At 43.4% G+C, this 21,427-nt stretch overlaps 1 protein-coding gene across 3 annotated transcripts in view; it reads right to left on the bottom strand.

Moving 5' to 3' along the window:
- The window catches only part of TAOK3 (TAO kinase 3), a 143,794-nt gene that overhangs the window by 30,960 nt on the left and 91,407 nt on the right, over window positions 1-21,427 (bottom strand). For all 3 annotated transcript variants that reach the window (XM_039504738.1, XM_039504739.1, XM_039504740.1), the window contains exons 10-13: window positions 19,711-19,804; window positions 17,863-17,944; window positions 8,653-8,820; window positions 4,536-4,742 (exon numbers count right to left, since the gene is read on the bottom strand). In XM_039504738.1, the coding sequence (XP_039360672.1) occupies window positions 4,536-4,742; window positions 8,653-8,820; window positions 17,863-17,944; window positions 19,711-19,804 (551 nt within the window). The remainder of the gene's footprint in view (window positions 1-4,535; window positions 4,743-8,652; window positions 8,821-17,862; window positions 17,945-19,710; window positions 19,805-21,427) is intronic.

Below are 21,427 nucleotides of genomic sequence, written 5' to 3'. Positions count from 1 at the left end.
ACTGCAATGGGTTACAGTGCTTTATGCTTACGATGGCACCAGCATCTATTCCTCCCTATAAAATAAAGGCAACTGTAACTGCTGATTAAACCCTAAGAAGGCAATTCTCAAATGCCATCCCCGGCTAGCATTATTCAGGAGTCCAAACGAGTAGCAGAGAGCATCTCTGGGGTACCCATGCAAATGGTTATGCAGGATGGACAAATCAAACCTGACCAACACTTTGCATTTCTAATGCACAGAGCAAAATAGTATCTGGATGCCGTAAGCAAGGAAACACGGCATTGTCCTCCCAAGACACAGATCGTCATCCTTACTTTGCTTCAGAATACCTTCACTGATGGCACGTGGGTTTTGTTGTTCCTGGGTCATGTGGCTTTAGAAGCATATAGCGAATTCAGAGTCCAACTGGCACAAAAAAAAATTCTCTCCAAGATACAACTGTTTGGTCTGCACTCGAGATGTCATTTTGCCCGCAATCCGTAACCCGAGTGAATGACCGACTCCACTTCCAAAGGGAGATGACCAGGGGAATGTATATCCATACGTAACATGATCTTTGGCTAGAGAAGTAGTTACCCAACTCTTTCTCTAAAGAGAGACTGATCCACGTTTCAGCTAGTAAATTAGTGAGATGCCTCTCCATTACACTAGCTAGATTAACACAGCATACAAAGATGCAAACACTGGGAAGGAAAAAGCTCCCAAGTAGCTTGTGGGAGCTGGATGGAGACATGACAGACATTTGGGCTTCTTTTAAGAAATGTGGTGTTGGTCACTGGACCAGCAAACTGCTCCCTCAGGAGGTCCTACAGCTGCAATGGGATTCAGGAAAGGGAGGCTGTGGAAGGCATTCGGCTGCCTGCCACTCTAGTCCATTTATGTGTCATGGGCTCTGTTGGTGCCAGCTGTGACAGCTGGTCCAGAGTTGATATGAAGAACTACCCACCCTGCCTACAGAGGGCAGCCTTCCCCTACACTTCCATCTAGGAACTCAGTCTTGCTCTGCTGGACTTTTAGCAGATGAGCTCAAGTGGCCTTTATTCTAAACACAAGCTTAGATGCTACTGACAGCCACGGGCTTTAATTCTCTGTCAGCGATTATGTGCCTAGGAAGGGCTTTGGACACACCTTCTTGCTGCAGAGCCTAATGATGTTCACAAACATAGCACGGCATGAGCCAAGTACCAAGAGTTACTGTAACCAGAGCAGCTAGATGAGAAACACAAGGTCATTTCATTTATTTTTGGCCAGAAAGCATGCTCCATTTCTTTATTTTTAAAAATCTACGGCTGTCTAATAGAGGTGAACATGCCAGTGCAAGAGGTTTGGCCTGCTTCTTATGCTTCACTTAGCATTCAAAATAGCTAGTAACAGCTGTGATGCTTAGAATCTTTGCCAGGGGCACCCAAACTTTGCTCAACCAAGGACTTCATTGGTGTCTTGCCAAGAACCCAAGGCCTGCCTCAAATTTGCATAAAACGGAAATCAGTTGCAGCTCCTATCCAGACTGGCCTCTCAGACCAGGAAGGAGAACTGCATGATGGGACCTGTAGTTTTCATGACACCACTGATTTATTATAAACTTTTAAGCAGAATGTGTGCGAGAAGAGATTGATAGGTTTATAATATTTTAAGCTGGATTCCTTTAAAAAATTAGCATCCTTATGTAATTTTGCCAGCTTGTGATCTTTTAATAGCTTTCGGATACATGAGACTGCATTATTATTAATAATCATTTACGGAGCATCCTAAATGCACATGGCACTTGTTTTATTTAGATAAGGGTCAAATCCATTGCGTGAAAGCATGTGAGTTAAGTGAGACTAGATGATGGCTAGTTGGCTAGATGAAGCCCAGAGACTTATTTTAAATCAGCATTCCCTTCTTTTGCTCTGGAAGTTGGTTAAACTGAAGATGAAGACTTCATTTTAACTGGACCTGAGCTCATCATGCCTTGTTTGTGGTTAAAGCTCCCGAGTGACACTAACAACCTATTGTTCCCATGGTACTTTTTCAACTGCCAGCAGAAACACCAGTTGGTGTGGAATACTTTGGAGCACAGATTACATAATTAAATATGGGCACTAAGCTAACAGAAAGTCTCAAACTTGCACTAACAAACTTTTCAAAGGAGGAAACTTTAAGAAACTAAAATGTCTATCTTCAAATACTGTAAATACACACACATAAAGCCTTTTTCAATTTAACTTCAGTGTTTTAACCTCTGCAGTTAGCTTTTACTAGCAGGCATGTGCATTTATAACAAATATAGCTAGATGTGAGAATTGCTATCACCAAACTAATAAAATATTTGTAAAACTACATATAGAATATAACTCTGATGTGATATATGTTATACTGCATACCTATGTATATACTCTGCATTTTCCTGTATATGCAAATACAGAAGAAGACAACAAAAAGGTAACATTTGCCAGATGTTACCAGAGATCCATCATATTGTAAGTATAGGGGGAGAACAGTGATTTTCTCAGAATGTGCGCTGTGGTAACTGATGGCAAATGCTGGCAAATGTTGACTTTTTAATGATAGCCACTATATAAAAAGATCAAACAATTAGCCTAAGAACACATTTATTTTTTCAGTGATCTATAAGTCAGCAAAAGTCATTCATATCACAGATATGAATGAGTGCCCAGGCCTCCTCCTTCACTTGTAAAGCTCTGAGAAAAGAAATGTACTCAGCTAGTTGGTGTCTTAGATGTTAATTTCATACAGTGGGAGTGAGGTGTACACAATGAATTTATGCAAGAATACTCTCCTGGCCGACAAGTATTCCTGTCATAGCCGTGTCATCAGTAACATACTTGTCTTCAGTCATGAGCACTGCATCAACATTGCATGTAAGCCAAGAGGTATGGTGGGAACTTTCAAAAGGTCTAAGGAGTTAGGCACCAAACTCTCATTGGCATTACTTGAGATGGAAGACACTCAGCACCAGACACTGACAGCTGTATACAAATCCTGAAAAACTAGCCCATAACCCTACCAATCATCCTGTATTTATACACAGGAAGTATTGTAAAATTACTACAAAATGAAAGTTTATTCTTAAAATGAAGAGCTACTCCATTCGTTTAAAATAAATGCAATTCATGCCCGATAGGAGCTGCACACATTTTATTTTCATGAGCTGTAGTGACATTTACAAGCCAGTAAAATCATTGTAACTTATGAAAACAAACATCCACATCATCCCCCTCAAAGTGTATCTTGTATATCTGGGCAATACATGCAAATACATTACAAGAAAGAATAAAAATATTTAATTTCTGAAACCTATGTAGAACGAGAAGACGCTCCAGCTATGATCAGGGACAGCATAAAGCCTCTGGAGCATCTTCTTCCCTCCATTGAGGGAATATGTGAACTGGTGTTTCACACTTCACCACTGTTTCCTTAAAAAGGGCTAATGCTGAAGATGGGATTTCCAGCATATTTGAGAAAGTAAATCCGGGAGTACCCTTTAAACTAGAACTAAATTATGCTACTTCCCTATCAGTACCTTTATAAATATACATATCTGGTAATTTATTGCTTGAAGGTACAATTGAGAGCACATGAGAAAAGTCTTACATTGCAGGCGTTGTCATTTTCAATGACAAACTGCAGTTTTATTTCTTTTTTTTTTTTAGACAAGCTTGTTTAGAAGAATAAGCATTTAAATGGTTAAAACTAGGCTTTGCAATTCTCATGCCACTGAGAAATTCACACTTCTACTGTAGTACTGTACAGTGGGATGTTAGCGTCTCCAGCTGCAGAACACCACTATATACACTTTAAAACTCTTTGTAAACACAGTTACAACCACCACCTCGATTTTCCTGTCCATCATTTGCGGACACCACTAGGGTTATGTAAAAGTTGATTCTGAATGGCAAGGGCAGGGTTAGCGCCTGGCCTGTATCCAGACGACTTCACCTCTGAAGCTGCCACTCTAATAAGCAGAACAGATAATCCGTGAAAGAGAGAATGAAAGAGCAGGGCGGAGTGGAACTTTGCTTTAAAACTTACCTCGCAGGAGTGCGCTTGTGTGCTATGCTCCTGTCCAGAGGAAGGATCCAAGTACAACTCAGACTTTGGTCACAAACTGTGACTGCTAAGTGGTACCTTAGTAGATGCGGCCACTTCAAACCACAACACACAATGTGGCACAACTGCTCAGAGGAGCCCGAGGATAGGAACCCTAAGAGGTGTTGCAGGCAAGGATGACGGGGCACATGCCGAGCTGGGTGAGGAAGCATGCAGAGAACCTACCTGCTCGATGGCTGGATTTGACCGTGCCGTCACAGCAACAGCTTTTTATGATTAATTTCAAAGATCATTTAATTGCTAAAGCCAGAAGAGAAACACAAAGAGCTTGATCCCACAGGAGTCTGCTGAGCCTCCTACTCTCAACAGGTTAGCGAGGGCACTCACTACACATTGCTGCATTGGGCCTTAAGGAACCTGAACCAAGCCGAGGGACAGAAGCCATTGCGTGAAGCTGCAGAGCGCCCTGGAGAACATACCTTCTTGTGCACCACAGAGGATGTGGAATTAATTGTGCTCTCATCATTATGCATCATGACCAGTTCAGGGCTGCTCTCATCCATGACCTCCTGCATGCTGTTCACGCTGCTGCTCTGACTGCCTGTGCTCACAGACATACTTGGGATGGAATGGTTGCTGCCCAGACTGTCCATCTTCCGATTCAGGTTTGATCCATGCTCACCGTCCTGCAAAACAAGGGGCACCAGAATTACAAACACTGCAGGAGATGAACTGCCTGACGCATATTCCTGCAGTGCCCAACATTGCTCTGCAATCCTGCAGTTACAGGTTCTCTGCCGCTATTTTCCAGCACCTAAATTCCTTGTTGTTCACCTCCTAAAGGCCAAACCAGGTATCACCCTAAGGTTACCAGAGGCTCTCAGTCAGTTTTCTATTCTGTGCTCTGCGGCCATAGCATCTCAGGCTGCAAGCCAGGTCTCTCTCAAACTAAGCAGGGCTGGATATGATTAGTGTTTGACTGGGAACCCACCAGGGAACATTGAGGTGCTGCTGTAAGTAGTGCCAGTGATTAAGAAAGGGGCACTCTTCCCTCAGAGTCTGTACTGAAATAATGCTCCAGCCACGACTAGCTGAGGTGCCATGTATCGGAGATGTAAAAACGGGGGTCCCAACTATCTGTGATTCCTTAAGAAGCCCACAGCACTTTTCCCAGGAGCAGGGGTTTCAACCTTGATGTCCAGGCCAAACAGAAATGACATTCTGTCAGTTTAAATGACACTTGTAGTTTCTATTAAGATAGATCGAGTATCGCTCCGCAGAAGAGGCTGTACTACAATGGGTGAAAGCATTACAATACATTTAATTACATGATCTCATAATTATTTCTCAAACACCACGATAGAACATGCCCTTTTTTCTACAAACTGAAATACACAAAAGTAGCATCTTGCTATATTTTTCCTTCCTGGGTGCTTGCATCAGTTGGGTAATCATAATGGGCTAGTCTGACTGCACTGGCTTACAGAGAAGAGAATTTATATAACATGATCTAAGTCAAAGGGTTATCACCAGAGGAGGTAATTCTCTATAAGGGCCTTGGGGCTCTGGAATGCTCTCCAATCTCTGGTCCACAATAGCCCCGATTAGCCAAAATTCAGTGCAGGGCCATCTTGTTTGGTCTGGCCTTTGAAGAGAGCTGGGGAGAGGGACTTTGCTAGCCAATTAATAGGCTGTTATCTGTAGTAAGAGCTGCTGTTTGGTAGAAGGGCTAGCTGACTGAAATGTGTATTTAGTTTTGTAATGATACATAATTGGCAGAGATCTCTATTTGTGTATGGGTGCTTTTTATTACCCCAAACCAAAATAAAAAAATCTCATTTGACAGCGATACACATGTACAAGAAAGAACAACTGTACATCAAGTTACACATGCGTATCTAAAGCGGCAGAAGAAACCGCCTATTATATCGCAGCATCTGAGAATCACTCCATGGGTATTTAATTAAAGAATGCATGTGCACAAAGGACAGTGTTGAGGCTGCACATGCAACCTGAACTTTCTCGCTTCCTGACCCGAGTGCCTGAACATGCAACCTTAACTTTCTCCTGATAGTTTTTGATGGGAGTTCCTTCCGAAAAAAGTTTCAAAGCTCCAAGATGTGGAACTCACTGGATATATACCCAGCGATGTTCACAATAGGGAAAACATCTCCTGCACTCCCTAGGAAGCCTATTGGAGGGAACCCTTCCCTCCCTCCCCCTCCAGGGTAGGCTTTGGAGCTAGGCAGCTTTTGCTAACAAGATGAGCAGTGACTGAGGCCACATCTTCATTCATTGTGCCACCTTGCTCATTTTTATCCTGTACTGCTAAGTTCGCCATGCATGTGTGCACGACATGGCCTCCCTTAGTGACACACTGAACAAGCTTAGTGAGAAAACTCAGTGCAACATGTGCTGTGGACTGTAATTCAGTGATATCAAAACCAAATTTTATTGGAATACTCAATGGCACTTCTTGGTGATGCATCGTGTTACATTTCAGCACTCTGACCCCAGCACTAGAGCTATTAAACATTACAATGGGGAAAGTACTCCCCTTCTACCCTACTTGCTGTCCTTGAAATGATTTTGTTCAGACTCTCACTGGGGGGGGAAGAGGAGGAGGAGAACACTCCTGGGCAGAGACAGAGAGAGAGAGCCTAGGAATTTCAGTCTGAAAGTTTTGGAAAATTTTAAGTGACTGACAACAGGGGGGTTAGAATGGAAATTCCTGCCCCGCTCTGCCTATCGTGGCAGGTGCTGCTGCTGCTCCCACTGCATAGTTACCATTCTCCTTCACAGCAGACAGCCCTGGCTGCACTGCTCCAACTGGAAGTACAGGCAGGTGTTTCTTCAGAAGTGCTCACAGTGCCACCCTGTATCCCAGCACAGACGCCCCCACCTCCGAGCCCAAGACTCTTCCCTCCTCCCAAAATAGCACAACTGATCTATTTGGCCCAAAAAATTAGCCCCAGCGTGCTGAACTCTGACCTCTCCCCTTCACCTCTGCCTGCTGCATTGTAGGAAAAAGATACACACAGTCAAGGCCACATAATAGGAAGGGGCTCAATGGAAAAGGTTTTCCATGCATCAAACCATTAGATATTAGTTTATCCAAATGTGCCCACATCAAGTGACATTAAATAATTTTCCTTTAATATCATTAATTGACAAATCACTGGTTTCCTTCTCTACAGCACAGTTAGTGTCAATTACTGCAAACTGATTAATTGGGCTGTTTACAGCTGACGGTTTGAACTGAATCAGATTTTAATTTTATGCCTGGCTTTGTGCATCAAACAGTGGTTTTCATTTTTTAGCATCAAAGGACTTTTAAAAAAAAGCATCTCTGCTTATCTGATTTCATTTTCGGCTCGTGATAGGCCAATTAATTGATAGAAATGTCTCAGCGATTGGGAAAATGTGCTGGTGCTATTAAACAGGCTTGCCTTTATTTAGAAGAGTCTAGGCCATCAATCACTGAAGGTAAAGCACCTCATTTGTACCCTTTATAAGCCCCAGCTGTACATTTCAAGCCACTGAGTGAGACTGTCTTGGTGGAACTCACTTCCCAGGAAGGGGTGGCTTTCATGTCCCTCAGCTCTCCTCTACTTTCCCTGTGGGCTTCCCAATTTCCTCTCTTCATCCCTCAAGAGCTCTCCATTGCAGCTACGCTCTTTTCATCAGACGATCAAAACCCATTACTGACGCTCTTTAAACCAGCTGGTGAGATCAGTACTGAGCGAGGTCAGCTGGTCTCCTCTTCCACCACTAAGTGCCCATAGCAAGCTCTTGGCATCCATTACAGGATTTAAAACCGCCCCACGAAAATCCCATTAAACCTGCTGTCCACACATTTATTATTAAATCCAGCTCAATAACAATTATATCATGCCAATAAAATAACCCCATGCCACCCTCATCCCATTCCCTCCACAGGTGAGCTTTGTAGTGTGCCTGAAAGATGAACACATCCAGATTCTGGCAGTCCCAGGTGAGTGGGATGTGAGACAGCACAATCCAAAGCCAGAATCTCCTCATGTTAAGGACGACAATGACTTAGATGTATATATTTAATTCCTCACAGAGTTTTCTTGGCATCCATTTATAAAGTGTGCACACAAACAAATGCTGTCAGGACCCCACTTTGGACTTAAAAATCTTGTGCCCCTGAGATCAGGGGTGGAGGTCTAATCTAACACCATGTAGCAAGTTAAGAGGCCAAAGGGTAAGAGAATGCCTGAACAAGCCTTCCCCACAACTGCAGTTTATGGGATTTAGGAAAATTTACTTCCCTCACCCCTGTTTGGCAAGCCAGCTTCACTGCTCCACATTAAAACCTTGCCTATTCCCTCCCTGACCTGGCCTGAGAAGCCACTAGCTTCTCCTTCAAAATCCACCCTAAAAAGGAGTTTCTTCTGCGGAGCTCTCAAGAAAAAAGTTGTGCCTTTGAAAGAAGTCCAAAATAGAGCTCTCAAGCCACCAACATGTGCATATGCCTAACCTAATGTAACTGCCTTCTCTTGGGGCTGTCACCCATATCCGTCCTAGTTCCATCTCTGCTGAACCACAGGGCACTCTACCAATCTACAGTACCTCCTCCTCCTCCAGAGACTCCGTCAGTGGCCCATTCCGCGTCTCCTGGAAAAGGATTTTCTTCATTTTCCGGTACTGAAGGTTATCCAGCTCGCGTACAGCATCTTTCGTCCTTTGTATTAGGTCAATTAGGACCCGGGGCGGCCGGTCTCGGCGAACAAAGTCGTGCTGATTTTGAAACGAGAGAAGATATGGGGCTTCAGACACAGCACCGTACGTGTTTTACCAGACAACATGGGCCATGGTAATTATTACATTAAAAGTCACCTGATATGACATTTCTTCCCCCATCCTCAACACCGTTAGCTCCCAAAATTCATTTCGCGCTATTAGATGCACTGTACATGAGCCACATCAACATAAGGGAGCAAGCTAGCCATGCGGCAGCCTGAAGTACAGCATTCGGATGGTGAAATGCTTCATTCAACGGTTAGAAAATCGGCAGGAGTGCAGGACTCGGCCAAGCACAGGATATGGAGAAATATAGTGACTGTTCTACTTGACAAATCGATTTAAAATAAATAAATGCATATACGGGCTGCCACAAATCAGAGATCAACTCAGAGTGGGAGGGCTAGTGGGTAGGGCACTAGACTATATGTCAGGAGACCTGGGGTCTATTCCCATCTCTGCCACTGACCTGCTAGGTGACCCTGGGCAAGGCACTTCACCCCTCTCTGCCTATTTTCCCTCCCAGCTTTTGGTCCGTCTTGCTTGTTTAAACTAGGTGCCCTTTGGGGTAGGATCTGTCCTGTGCCTAGCACAACAGGCCCTAAATCTTGGGTGGGGCCACTGTGAAATACGGTCACACAAACAGTAACTGACCTGTTCCCTCCCTGTGTACATGCACACACACTTCTCTCTCTCTCACACACACACACACCCCTCACCCCACCCCACCCCACCCTTTAGGTAATCCAAGGAGCAACATAATCAAATTTAAACAGCAGCCAACTTGCAGATTATATACAGTTTAAGTAAAGATGAATATATAAGGTGCATAAATAAGCAGATACTCCAGGAGGAAGGAATTCTTCCTCCTGTTACTGGAGACTTCCTGCCTAAACCTCATGCAAAGATTTATCCTCTAGACCTTTCAGATTCATAAACAGGAATAACGGGAGGACTAAGAGCTTTATCGCGCTCCCAGTAAGTCAATGGGAATAGGATCAGGTCCTTACATAGATCCCAGTTCAGGAAAGCACTTCAGCACATGCTAGAGTCCATCCCTACTTAGGACAGCACTTAAAATGCATCCTTGAATGTGCCCCCCTCCCCCAAATAGTCAGTAGGATAAATTTTTAAGTGTTCTAAGGAACAAGTGTATCCCATATATTTCTTCAGGCAAGGACAATGAAGCAAGGGGAAAAGATTCTGTCACCTAAAGATTTGTAACCAGAAGGCCTGATGCAGCAAACACTCACTACAGGGCTAGCGCAAAGTATTCTGAAGAGCCCTACTGACTTCCATGGAACTCGTCACAGTAATAAGCACTACCCTGGGTTCAGGATCTGGCCCATATTTGTTCTATTTGCAATATAAATCAAATTAAAAGAAATGAAGCCAGGTATCCATGATATGTTAAGATGAAGCACTCCTCAAGAGAGGAGTCTCACATCCAGAAGAGCCATGAGGAGCAGATTAACTTGTTTTAATGATCTGTAAATAGACGTATGCCAAAGGTTTATTTTTAAAATTTTTAAATAAATTAAAACCATTGCGCATTTGAGTTTTATTAACGAAGATGCCCATTCATTTCAGTATCAAAATATCTTTTACTGTTACTCAAGCTTTGACGGTCATTTCACAGGGAAGAAAACTGAATAATTTCTGTTCCTTTATACGCAGACCCTCCAATTTTTTTTTTTTTTAAATAATGTAAACACTGGCAAGTGAATGAAGTCAACTTGCAGCTAATTGTGGGTGGAGATAAAATTACCATGTAGAGAATTTTTAAAATAGAAAATAAATGGATTTCAAACCACGTTACTGATTCTGGAAGTGCCAACATTAATCCATGCCAAATGCGCCCATTCAGCCAAGTACTCAAACACATGCTTTATTTTAAGCTTATAGGAATAGTCCCAGTGCAATACATGGAACTAATTGCATTCTTTCAAGTTAAGCTGGTGTTTTAATACCTTATTGAATCAGGGCCAGAGTTAGACTGCAAGGTACATGCATGAAATGGAAAGGTAAGAAGTCATCCTTATCTAGGCAGAATAAAATGATGATTGCTTATCCGTATTATAGTAGTATCTATAAGCCCCAAACAAGATCAAGGCCCCACTGAGCTCTGTGTGGCTCTGAATTCACACATATTAAGAGAGTCCTCGCCCCAAAGCGTTTACAATCTAAATATAGACATGACAGATTAAGGGTGGGAAGGGAAACAGAGGCATAGAGGGGAAGTGAGTTGCACAAGGTGACACAGCAAGTCAGTGCCAGAGCCAGGAATAGAATCCACATCTCCAAGTAATAAATGGTGAAAAATCAAGCTAGATTTTAAAATTCCTTCCAGTTTAAAAAAAAAAAAAAAGCTAAGGTGACACATATGGTTATTTGTTTTAGTTTTTAAACTACATTTTTAATTTAACTGTCCCTTTAACAAAGCTCATACCAAATACTGAGATGACATTGCATTCACTCTCAGAAGCATTTAATTCAACAAATCACTCAGTACACTCCCCATTGAAAAATACCACCACAAACACAACCTATATCCCTTCTTATGTAAAAGAGCCCGGGCTGCCCAAAAATAGCTCGAAAGAAGAAAGTACTGAATGCTGTAAGCTGAGGAACTTTGGGGCTGATGAAGAAGGAAACAAATTTGTCGCGCAGCAATCAGAGTCTTCTGATAAACCAATTAAAAGGACTGAAAATGTACAATCTATGAATGACGTCTCAGCTCCAATTGTTTACACAGACTCCTGCCCAAGGTAACCATGAAATCATATCCTTCAATGAACTTGCATGATTACTAGAGAGCTGAAGGATTGCCAAGCCACATGAATGAATCATCAAGAAACTAACAACATAAACCTATTAGCTGGTCAAAGGATTATCAATGTGCTGCAAGTGGAACCAGAGAAGAAAACACTGGTATGTGCTGTACAGCACATACTCAGATCACAGGGAAAAAAAATACACCAGGCTCTGAAGAGATTAGAAACGGAGCCCGATTTATCAGCATTTCAATGGAAAACCAAGCCCAAGGAGTTAAATCTATATACTATATGGTCCAGGTTTACAGCAAAGCCAGAAGAAAGAGCGCAAAGCTGACTCTGCAGCACAGAGTGTATGGTTTCGATTTCTTACTTCACGAACCAAGAGAGGCTCTGATGCATCCCTGAGAACACATTTTACTGAGCTGAAAGAGCAACAAGAGAAGCCATAAAACAAAGGCTGAATGGTAGCCTTAGAACAAAAATCAGAATCAAAAGGCTGCAAGGTAAGCACAGAGCAGCGATCTAACCAACTGTGGAAATTAAGCAAAAAGCACTATGGAGCTAGTGATCCCTCTGCCGAAATATTCAAGGAAAAACTGAGTCCTGTTTACCTGGTGTGGAACAGCAGCATGCCATGCAATTCTCACCAGCAGCCAGGCACTGCAACCAGAGGAATAGCAGGCCACTGATCAATTTTAAAGAAAGGCAATATGTAAAAAAAAGCCTGATGGAAAAGAGGCCGGCCAAATTTCACACATGGCTTCCTTCTAAAGAAATGCTGCTCCTTGAATTTCCCAAAGATAAAGCCCCTGGAGTTACACAAGGCCCCTACACTTTTCAGGTAGGCTGTAGCCAGATGACATAAGGAGTTGAAGGTCTGATTTATGATTCACTTCTTATCCCTAATGTCAATAAACTGGGGACATACCCTTCAGTATGTGGTCCCCGGCCTACTTTCACATTGTAAACTATAAACTGCTGCCAAGTAAGCGCAGCAAAGAAACTTTCTTTACTCCCAGAACAAATGGCAATTGATTAGGTTGGGAATGAAAACTGGTGAAAGACCAGAAACAAAGGGCAATAATAAATGACAACGTATCAAGTTTAGGGAAAGACTCTGATCAGTTGCTGTGGGAATTGGGTGCTGAGTAAGTTTTAATTTAACATCTTCATTAATAATACAGAAAAGGGCCTAAAAGGCATGTTAATGGAAGTCACAAAGCTTACTACATTGGGAGGAGTTGCTAGCACCAGTCTGGACAGAGACGTAATAGGGAGATGCCGAGATTAGAAACATCGATAGAAAACCAAAGGAGATTCAACTTGAAAAAAATCTAATACTTTAAAAAAATCCTACATGCAAACAATGCTAAAAAAGACCTAAGGGTGGCAGTGGGCAGGAAATTAGACAAGATTTTGCAACAAGACAGTAGCCAAAAAGGCCAATGAAGTTTGGGGCTGTATACAAAGAAGCATCATCATTACAGAGCAGAGAGGAAATAGCCAGACCTGGGACAGTATTTTCCCCTGTGGGCACATCAACACCAGAAAGATGTGTCCAAATGGAGAGAAAGGACGAGCACAAAATGATCTGTAGGGCTGGAAGGACCGAGTTAGGAGAAAAGAGCGGCACATCTATAGTTTGGCTACGAGAAGAGCAAGCAGAAACAATCAGGGAAATTGTAGAACACGACAAACATTTGAAGGGTGCAAACACCACGGGCGGAGAAGTGAGCGAGTGCTTCCAGGTGGCATTACTGGGATTAACAGCATGAAATTGGGAAAAGGAAAATTTAGGCTGAAAATCCTCTTGATACGCCATGGAACAGTCTCCCGTGGGAAATGGTGGATGACCCATTGCTGGGGCTTAAGACTAGATTGCCCAAAACTCTAGAGAATGCACCATACATAATAATCCTGGTCTGGTTGGGAGATGGACCAGCTACCTAGGAGATCTTTTCCATCCCTAATTTCTATGATTAATCAGTAACTACCTGCAAACCTTGATTAAGGACTCAGGCCTCTGATCATGCAGAATGCAATGCAGTGGTGAATCTTGGAGAACTGGGAGTTCCACATCTCCCAGAAACTCCCTGCTGCTCACTCAAAATCTAAATCCAACTAGTTATACTGTCTTTTTAGATCTCCCACCACGCCCACAGAGAAAGCCTGTAGCACAAACCTTACAAATCTATAGTGCAACTCCATGAAAACTGGGTAAGAGGAAACTGTCCATTGCACAACAGACAGGTAACATTTTCCTTCATGGGAGAATGAGAGAGAAAGAAACTTGGATTGTAGCAGAAGATTAATGGTCCCACGGGTTTACAGAGGAGTTTGTGTAACAGCTCCAGGCAGGGCCTTTCTTAACGAAGGAGATCCATACAGTAACAATGGATGATAGCAATGCATGGTTCCAGAAAAAGGTGAGTCATTGGGTTATATACATCAGAGGTGAGGGAAAAGGCCTGCGATTTTGGTGAGGAAACCTCAATGGAGATGAGTTAGGAGTGAAAAGTGATACTTAGCGCTACCATCTTGCTAGAACACAAATCTCTTGTGGCAAAGACTGTGGCAGAGCATTGGACAAGACAGGAACTGAGCTCAAAAGAAATGAGATTAATGTACACGCAGTTCAGGGAAGTGTGGAAGAGAAATTTGTGCAAGCCGTACAAGTTAAGGGTCAAGAAACAGATCTGGCATCACCAGAAGGGGAGTGGAACTGCCTCAAAAGAATGTGGATTGAGGCGGTGGAAGAGGTTTGTGGGCAATGTAAATGGGAAAAGCCCAGGAAAAGAGAGGAATGGTGATGGCCTGATCAAGTGCAAACAGCAATTTGAGATAAGAAAATGGTGCATAAAAGACAAAAAATCAAATCCACTGAGTGTAAACGAAAACAAACACAACGAAGCAAAGCAAGGTACCGAGCAGGCAGTGAAAGCCAAAGAGTGGCCAAGACAATTTATACACCAACCTTGTGAACGACTCACAGCTAGCTGGCAAAAATATCTACAGCATTACAAAAATGAGAGGCAAAGGGAAAGAGGATGGTATTGTCACACCATTAGCAAACGATGACCAGGCGATACTACTAGTAACACCTGAACAAGTGAAGGAGCGGTGGAAAAAATTCTTTGATAGTCTCTTAAATGAGGCAAACCCCTATAGGGTGGAGTGACCAACATGTGACCCTCATGTAGTGCCTGAGCCTCACACAACAGTGGGCGAGGGGAGATACGCAGTTCAGGTAATGAAGAACAGTACGGCCCCGAGACTCCAAGCGACAGCAGACCTGGTGAAAGTCTTGGATGAGTGAAAAAGTTAAAGTCATATGGTGAGGCAAGACAATTCCCGAAGGCTGGTGTAAGTCTATCCTGGTCCCAATACTTAAGAAGGGAAGTTTCCATGAATGTGAAAACTATCAAGGGATAAAACTAATGTCGTGTGGGATGAAGATACTGGAACAGACTCTGGGGATGCCAGGGCTTGGAGAATGGTGGAACTCCTCCTGGAACAAGAACAGTTCCGCTTTAGGAAAGGACAAGGAACCACCGATGGCATGTCTGTAAATTGGCAAAGGTCAGAGAAGTAGCTAGAGCACCAACAGGATGGTGTCTGGGCTTTTATAGACCTAGAAAAGGCATATGATAAAGTGGACAGAAGGATGCTCACACCGGTGCTGAGGTAATACAGAGTGTCTGAGGATTTAGTAACTATGGGGAATGCCCTACATAGATCACCTAAAACAGTGATCCAAACATGTTTTGTAATGAGAAGCGCATTTGAAGTGAAAGTTGGACTGCACCTGTGGTCGGCTGCAAGTCCACAGCTATTTATCATATTGATGGACTACATCAGCATGAAGATCTCAATGGGAAAAGGTGAAAAGCTGCTCTATGCAGATGACACAGCAACCAGGGCATCCTCAAAAGAAGAGACAGGGGAAATAAGAAGCCAGTGGTATAACCAGAGAAGCTGGGATGGGATGAAAATGAGCATGACTAAGACAGAGTTCATGTGGATCCCTAGCAGTGCCACAGGGAAACTGGTCACAGAGATTAGTGAAATGTGACTAAAGCAGACAGACCAGTTCAAGTCCCTTGGCGGGTCAGGTGTGGAAGCCAGCGATCCTGAATGTGTTGGACAGTCCAGATTGAGGAATGCTGGAACAGTGTGGAACAACATCTCAGGGATTATGCATGACAGGCGTAGGCCACTGACACTAAAAACCCAACTCTATAGAAAAATGGTTGGCCTCACACAGCTGTGTGGTGCAGAAGCATGGGTGACACGGAGACGGCAGGTTCAGTGCCTACAGGTGTTCAAGAGGAGATGTTTTCGTGCCATAAGAGGAGTTACACAAAGAGAGAGACTTCAAAAGGAAAGTATTAGGATGGAAGTCAAAGTCCATGATGTGGCTGACAAAAAACAGGAAGGGGAAATTCACTGGTTCAGATACATGCAGAAGATGAATGAAAGAGACCTGCTGAAGATAGCATGGCAGGAAATGGAGTCAGAGGAAAGCCACGGAAGCAATGGATGGATTGTATCAAAGAAGATGGTCAGTAGATGGACAGATGAAGATGGAGGGTGCTTGCACAACGACACAACCCCAGTTGATGGGATAAGGGGAAGATGGAAAGGAACACACACACTAATATCCAATTTCTGATTAACATTCTTTCCCTCTCCACTTCTAAGACCACACATGAGGTCACCCTCCCTCCAGGCTAGAGAGGGAGCACTCCTGTAACACAGGACCCAGCTCTGCTTCCTGAGCACTCCATTGCCACCCTACTAGACCAGTAGGTTGGTTTGCTGTTTTAAACTAAATCTGGAGTGTAGAAATCCCCTCTCGCCCCTCAAAGCTTTTGAGCACGTACTCTTAAAGTCTTGTCTATACAACAAAAACTGCCCAGTGGATAATTTAACAATGGGTGCCTGCAACAGGGGCAACTAAACTAACGCTGGCGATGGTTCGTCCTTTCCTATGCTTACAGTTGAACTACATTCAGCGCTGCTGCAGAAATCATGATTAAATCCTTTATCCGTTTGCTGCTGACAGGCTCTTCCTTCAGCTAGGGAGGCTACTGCACAAAATACTGCCGCATGAGACTTGCAACTTCCTTCCAGAACTCAAACCTGTTTTCTGCAAAGCCCATTGGGGTACAAAGGAGCAGGAGTCCTGCGACTGCTCCCAAAGTTGTACTTCACAACATGAGCCTTTTTCCCATGCAGCTTACCCTGAGTCCTTTCAAATAGCGTGAACCTCGGAGCATCCTGTTACAACACATGCATGTTAACAGGAGCAGAATGAAGTCTGAAAACAGATCATCAAGTGCCCTAATTCTCCAGCAATGCAAATAAACAAGGCCACCATCCCTTTACATTTCACATTGGCAGGTTGCAATTTTCTGAAGGAACAATGCAGCCAGATATCAAAAGCGATTCTCAGAACCAGCTGTTTCGCCTGTAACAGGCTGGATTTCAAATGAACCATTGACATGAAAGGAGGCTTAAACGTGATGCTTTAGAAAGATGCATCAACAACAGTGGCAGCCAAGGTTGTGCATAAAGGATGAAATTCATCTCTGCGCAGAGGACCAGTCCAAGGCCACTACACAACAGGTCAGCGCAGAAGGGTGAGTTTCAGCTTAGGTTAACCACAGCTGTCTGAAGTGTCATCTTATTCCATTCCCCAATTAGTATTTCCTACTAGCAAGAGTCTGGTGGCAAGAGGTAGGGGACCATGAATTCATTCATTTATTGTCATGGTGAATTTTAAGGCTGTCTTGCAAAATTCTACTGGCCCAAAGTGAGATTTAATTTTTGGAACGGACAAGTAAAATATCACCAATTTTCCATCATCATTGAAATGTAAAAGGGTGGGCAAATGGGTTCAGTGCCTGGACTGGGAAATGGTCATGATACTTTTGCAAAGCTGCTTTACTAAGGTCTTTGCTTAGTTCACCCATCCTTTATCATGTAAACCGAGGGGAGGGAAGCTGTTAAATAGATCAGAAGCTGAAATTACATTTCTAAATGAAACTACATAGTGATCATAATAAAAAGGGAAAATTCTTCAGGAAAAGCAATCCACGGGGTGCAAGTAGTCCTGACCTCTGCCTACCTGGATACACTAGAAAATGGCCTACTCCACTCTGCCAAGCGATGTCCTGTCCCACCACCAATACTGGTAACATTACTCCACCTCCGACCTCCCCCCTCCCCCAAACTCTGAAACAGAAAAGTGGAAAGTTACCCGCAACAGGTCTGCTGACGATGGCCTTTCCTGAGGTATTTTCTGCAAGCAGTAATCAACAAATCCCCTAAAGGAGTCCGTCCTGTAGAGAGAGAGAAATTTAAGGGGGAATCATTTCAGGGTCCCGAAGGCACACCGGTGACTTTCAAAATTTATCTGCATCAGTAAGAGGGGAAAAAAAAAAAATCTGTATTTCTCTGTTCTTAAGTTCTGGGATACGAGAGAAACTAGATTGTTGCCAAGTGTACTGGTTAATTCCCTTGGTTCCTCAATGCAGGGAGAAACGCATGGGCACTCACAGCGAGGGGGAAATCACTGTCTGCGTTGGACAGTAAGACGTTCTGTACTGGAGTTCAAGTCTTTTACTCTAGTGAAGGTGAAGTTTGCACGACCAGATGCATCTTCCCCGAGAAAGAGGCTTTCCTTTTAATAACTTGATGGTACAGATCTCCATTTTATCCAAGCATTACTGACAATGCACCAGCTGTGGCACTTAAGCACATGTTTCAGGGTCTTGCTCAACTGGAGCTGGTATCTTGAGGGATTCCCTATCTCCCCATGCCCAGGAAAAGAAAAATAGTGTCCTTGAGTGTATTGTTCCCTCTCTGCCAATGAAACACAGACATTAACACATTTCAACAGGAGTAATATTTCTGTACAGACCACACTGATTTCCTTACATTTTTAGTCTCTATCTGCATTTTTGGTGCCAATGTGAGGACACAAAGGGCAATAGAAAAGTCCATCACTAACAGGGATATCAATTCATATGCCGTATTCACAGCTGTTGGTACTCCGCATCAATCTTCCCCTCAATTTCAGTAACAAGACCTTTGGATTCTCTGGTGCTCCAGACCAGCAGATGGAAAGTCTGTGACAGCGTCACACAGGTTCTAGTGACTTAGGACAATGAATACTACTCCTGCATTTTTAAATGTAACTTACTTTATTCTGCCTCTAGGTTTTTTTAATTTTCCATATGCTGTACATGAAGCATAGTAATTGCATAATAATCATTGTCAAGATGGAAGTTAGAGGTTTGGGCGTGTGGGTAGAAGACCAATTTTTTGGCACCTGGAAAGGCACACAAGGCAGAGTGGGATTATGGCACAAGTACATTAGTTGAATGTTTCCATTATGAAATAATGGATGTGACAATTTGAATTGATATCATTAGGTTTCAGAGTTAACACATGTGCCGATAACAGGGCAAGTTCATACCCATCTACGAGCTATTGTTTCAGGCTGTCCACAGATTGAGGCAACCATCACTGCCTCAGTAACACTCCACTTTTGGAGGGTTTCCTTTGCAACCATAAAAGAGAAAGACATTTTTAAAAATCAAAGCTTGGATTCTGGAACACAAGTGCGTGGCAAGGTGAGGTTCTGCAGCCACAGAGCCCTGAATATTTGACAAAGCTCCTAAAGTGACTCCCAGGAAAAGCTAGTTGAATCTACTTATCCTTTCTCTCAGTTTTTGCTGCACAGTTATACTAACAGTTCCTCCTTCAGCCAAGCACCATTCACACCTGGAAATTCTGCTGACACTGACTTAGGTTGGCTTAATACACACACTAACATTTTACTTCATGCAGTATCTACAGGCGCGTAATTAGTACCTGCACACATCGGATTGCAGGACAGCCGAAGTGACAGCAGGTCAAAGCTAAGCCTATCTACTAGAGAATATCTGTGCAATAGCAGACATGGAACTTGACAGCTGACAGTCAATCGCTACACCGGAACAAGCGTTTTCCTTGTCAGATATTTAACCACGGGAAGGGTGCTGGAGAGGCCAAGGGTTTTCAGGAAAACAAAAACCAAAAGAGAACAGAGTAGCATTCTTACCATTCATTTGACTGTAACGTAGGGGAGTCATTCTGGGCTATGTGATATAAGGCACTCATTGCATTCATGTTGAAAAGGGGAGGCTTCCGTTCAGCTGGAAAGACAAGAGAGAGGAGCGATAAAGCAGGCGAAGAAAACTGAGAAAGACAAGGAAGTTCAAGCAAGGTGTCGCTGCTAAATCAATAGCTCATTACTGTCGTCATGCCACATAAACCCATTATTTTAATCTCCTAGGTTAGTTCAGGACAGCCCTGTAGGGAAAGCTGTTGGTCACCTGAATGCTGGATGGGATGGCTCCTGAGAAAGCAAGTGCAACCCAGTGGGTTTTACCTGTAAAAAGGGTTCTAGTATCTTTTACCCTAGTAAAAGCAGCAAAGAATCCTGTGGCACCTTATAGACTAACAGACATCCGACGAAGTGGGTATTCACCCATGAAAGCTCATGCTGCAAAACGTCTGTTAGTCTATAAGGTGCCACAGGATTCTTTGCTGCTTTTACAGATCCAGACTAACACGGCTACCCCTCTGATACTTTTACCCTAGTGACATCTTCCTGAGTTTGGCCTGCTGCAGTAAACACAGGACAAGAAAAAATTGTCGGCGCAAATGAAGCATGATCACCATCTGCCCCGGAAAAGCTGGGAACTGGCACCTAAAAACGCTGGGTGCTCTGCCTGACGACATCTGATGCTAAAGAGGACAAGATGCCTTCGATTTTGGTGCCCTTGTAATTGCAACCAACTGGCAGAAGGACAACAATTTGCCTGCCTACCTGCTTCTTTGCTAAATTCCTCCTCAGCTCCCCTTAGCTAGAGTCACTCCCGGGAGTACACTTCTGACAGGGTACTCAACTTCTGTCTGTCTGTGCTCTCCTCAGAACAGGGCACAACTGCTGATCATAGAAACCAAGGCAGGAGGCCAGTTTTCACCCTGGTTCAAGGTCAGACGTACCATGACTCAATGCAGGCAGATTTTTAAGTTCATGTCAGGTCATAGCAGAGCAGCTGCTTGTCCCTGACATGCAATGTGCATACAACTCAACCCAATTTTTTTTCTGACTAATTTTGGCTATGCAAGAAACTGGGTTCCACCATCCTGGGTCAGACAAACACTTGAGAGACAAGTCCCGGTAGCTGAATAAGAAAATTGGTACTTTCCAAGAGGATTAGCAACAACAAGAAATACTTGGTAAAAAAGCTTTGAGATCCTTGAATGAAAAGCTCCATGGAAGTTCAAATATTAATTCAGCCTCAATGCCCATATGGAGTCTATCACAATACCCATTTTACAGTGGGGAAAACAATCACAGAGAGGTTAAATGACTAGTTGAAACCCACAAAGCAGGGCTGGGAAGAGAACCCAGGAGCTCTGATTCTCCATTTCTTAATTCTAAATACAAACTGCATCACGGGGAAGCTAGTTCTAGCCACTGAAATGCAAGACTCGTAATTGCCAGCCATCACACAGCATGAGAGATGGAACTACCCCCTTTCTGTCGGAAACAACATTTCTCCCCGTTCCTGGTCCCCTTTGCCAGTCCCCAGGGTTTGCTGCCAGCTGAAGGTTTACCAGAAGTACCATTTTCAGGGAGCCTTCCCTTACAACAAAGACCACTTCAGATAGATTGCTACAAACATAGTTTTAAAATGGATTATTTTTTCTTTGAAAATGATCTACTGAACACATAACATGTTAATTTTCAAACTTTAAAATGTGCA

The sequence above is a fragment of the Mauremys reevesii genome, linkage group 18, assembly GCF_016161935.1.
Source record: "Mauremys reevesii isolate NIE-2019 linkage group 18, ASM1616193v1, whole genome shotgun sequence".
Lineage (NCBI taxonomy): Eukaryota > Metazoa > Chordata > Testudines > Geoemydidae > Mauremys > Mauremys reevesii.
Note: the sequence above shows the minus strand (reverse complement) of the source record. Positions and strands in the feature narration are given on the sequence as shown.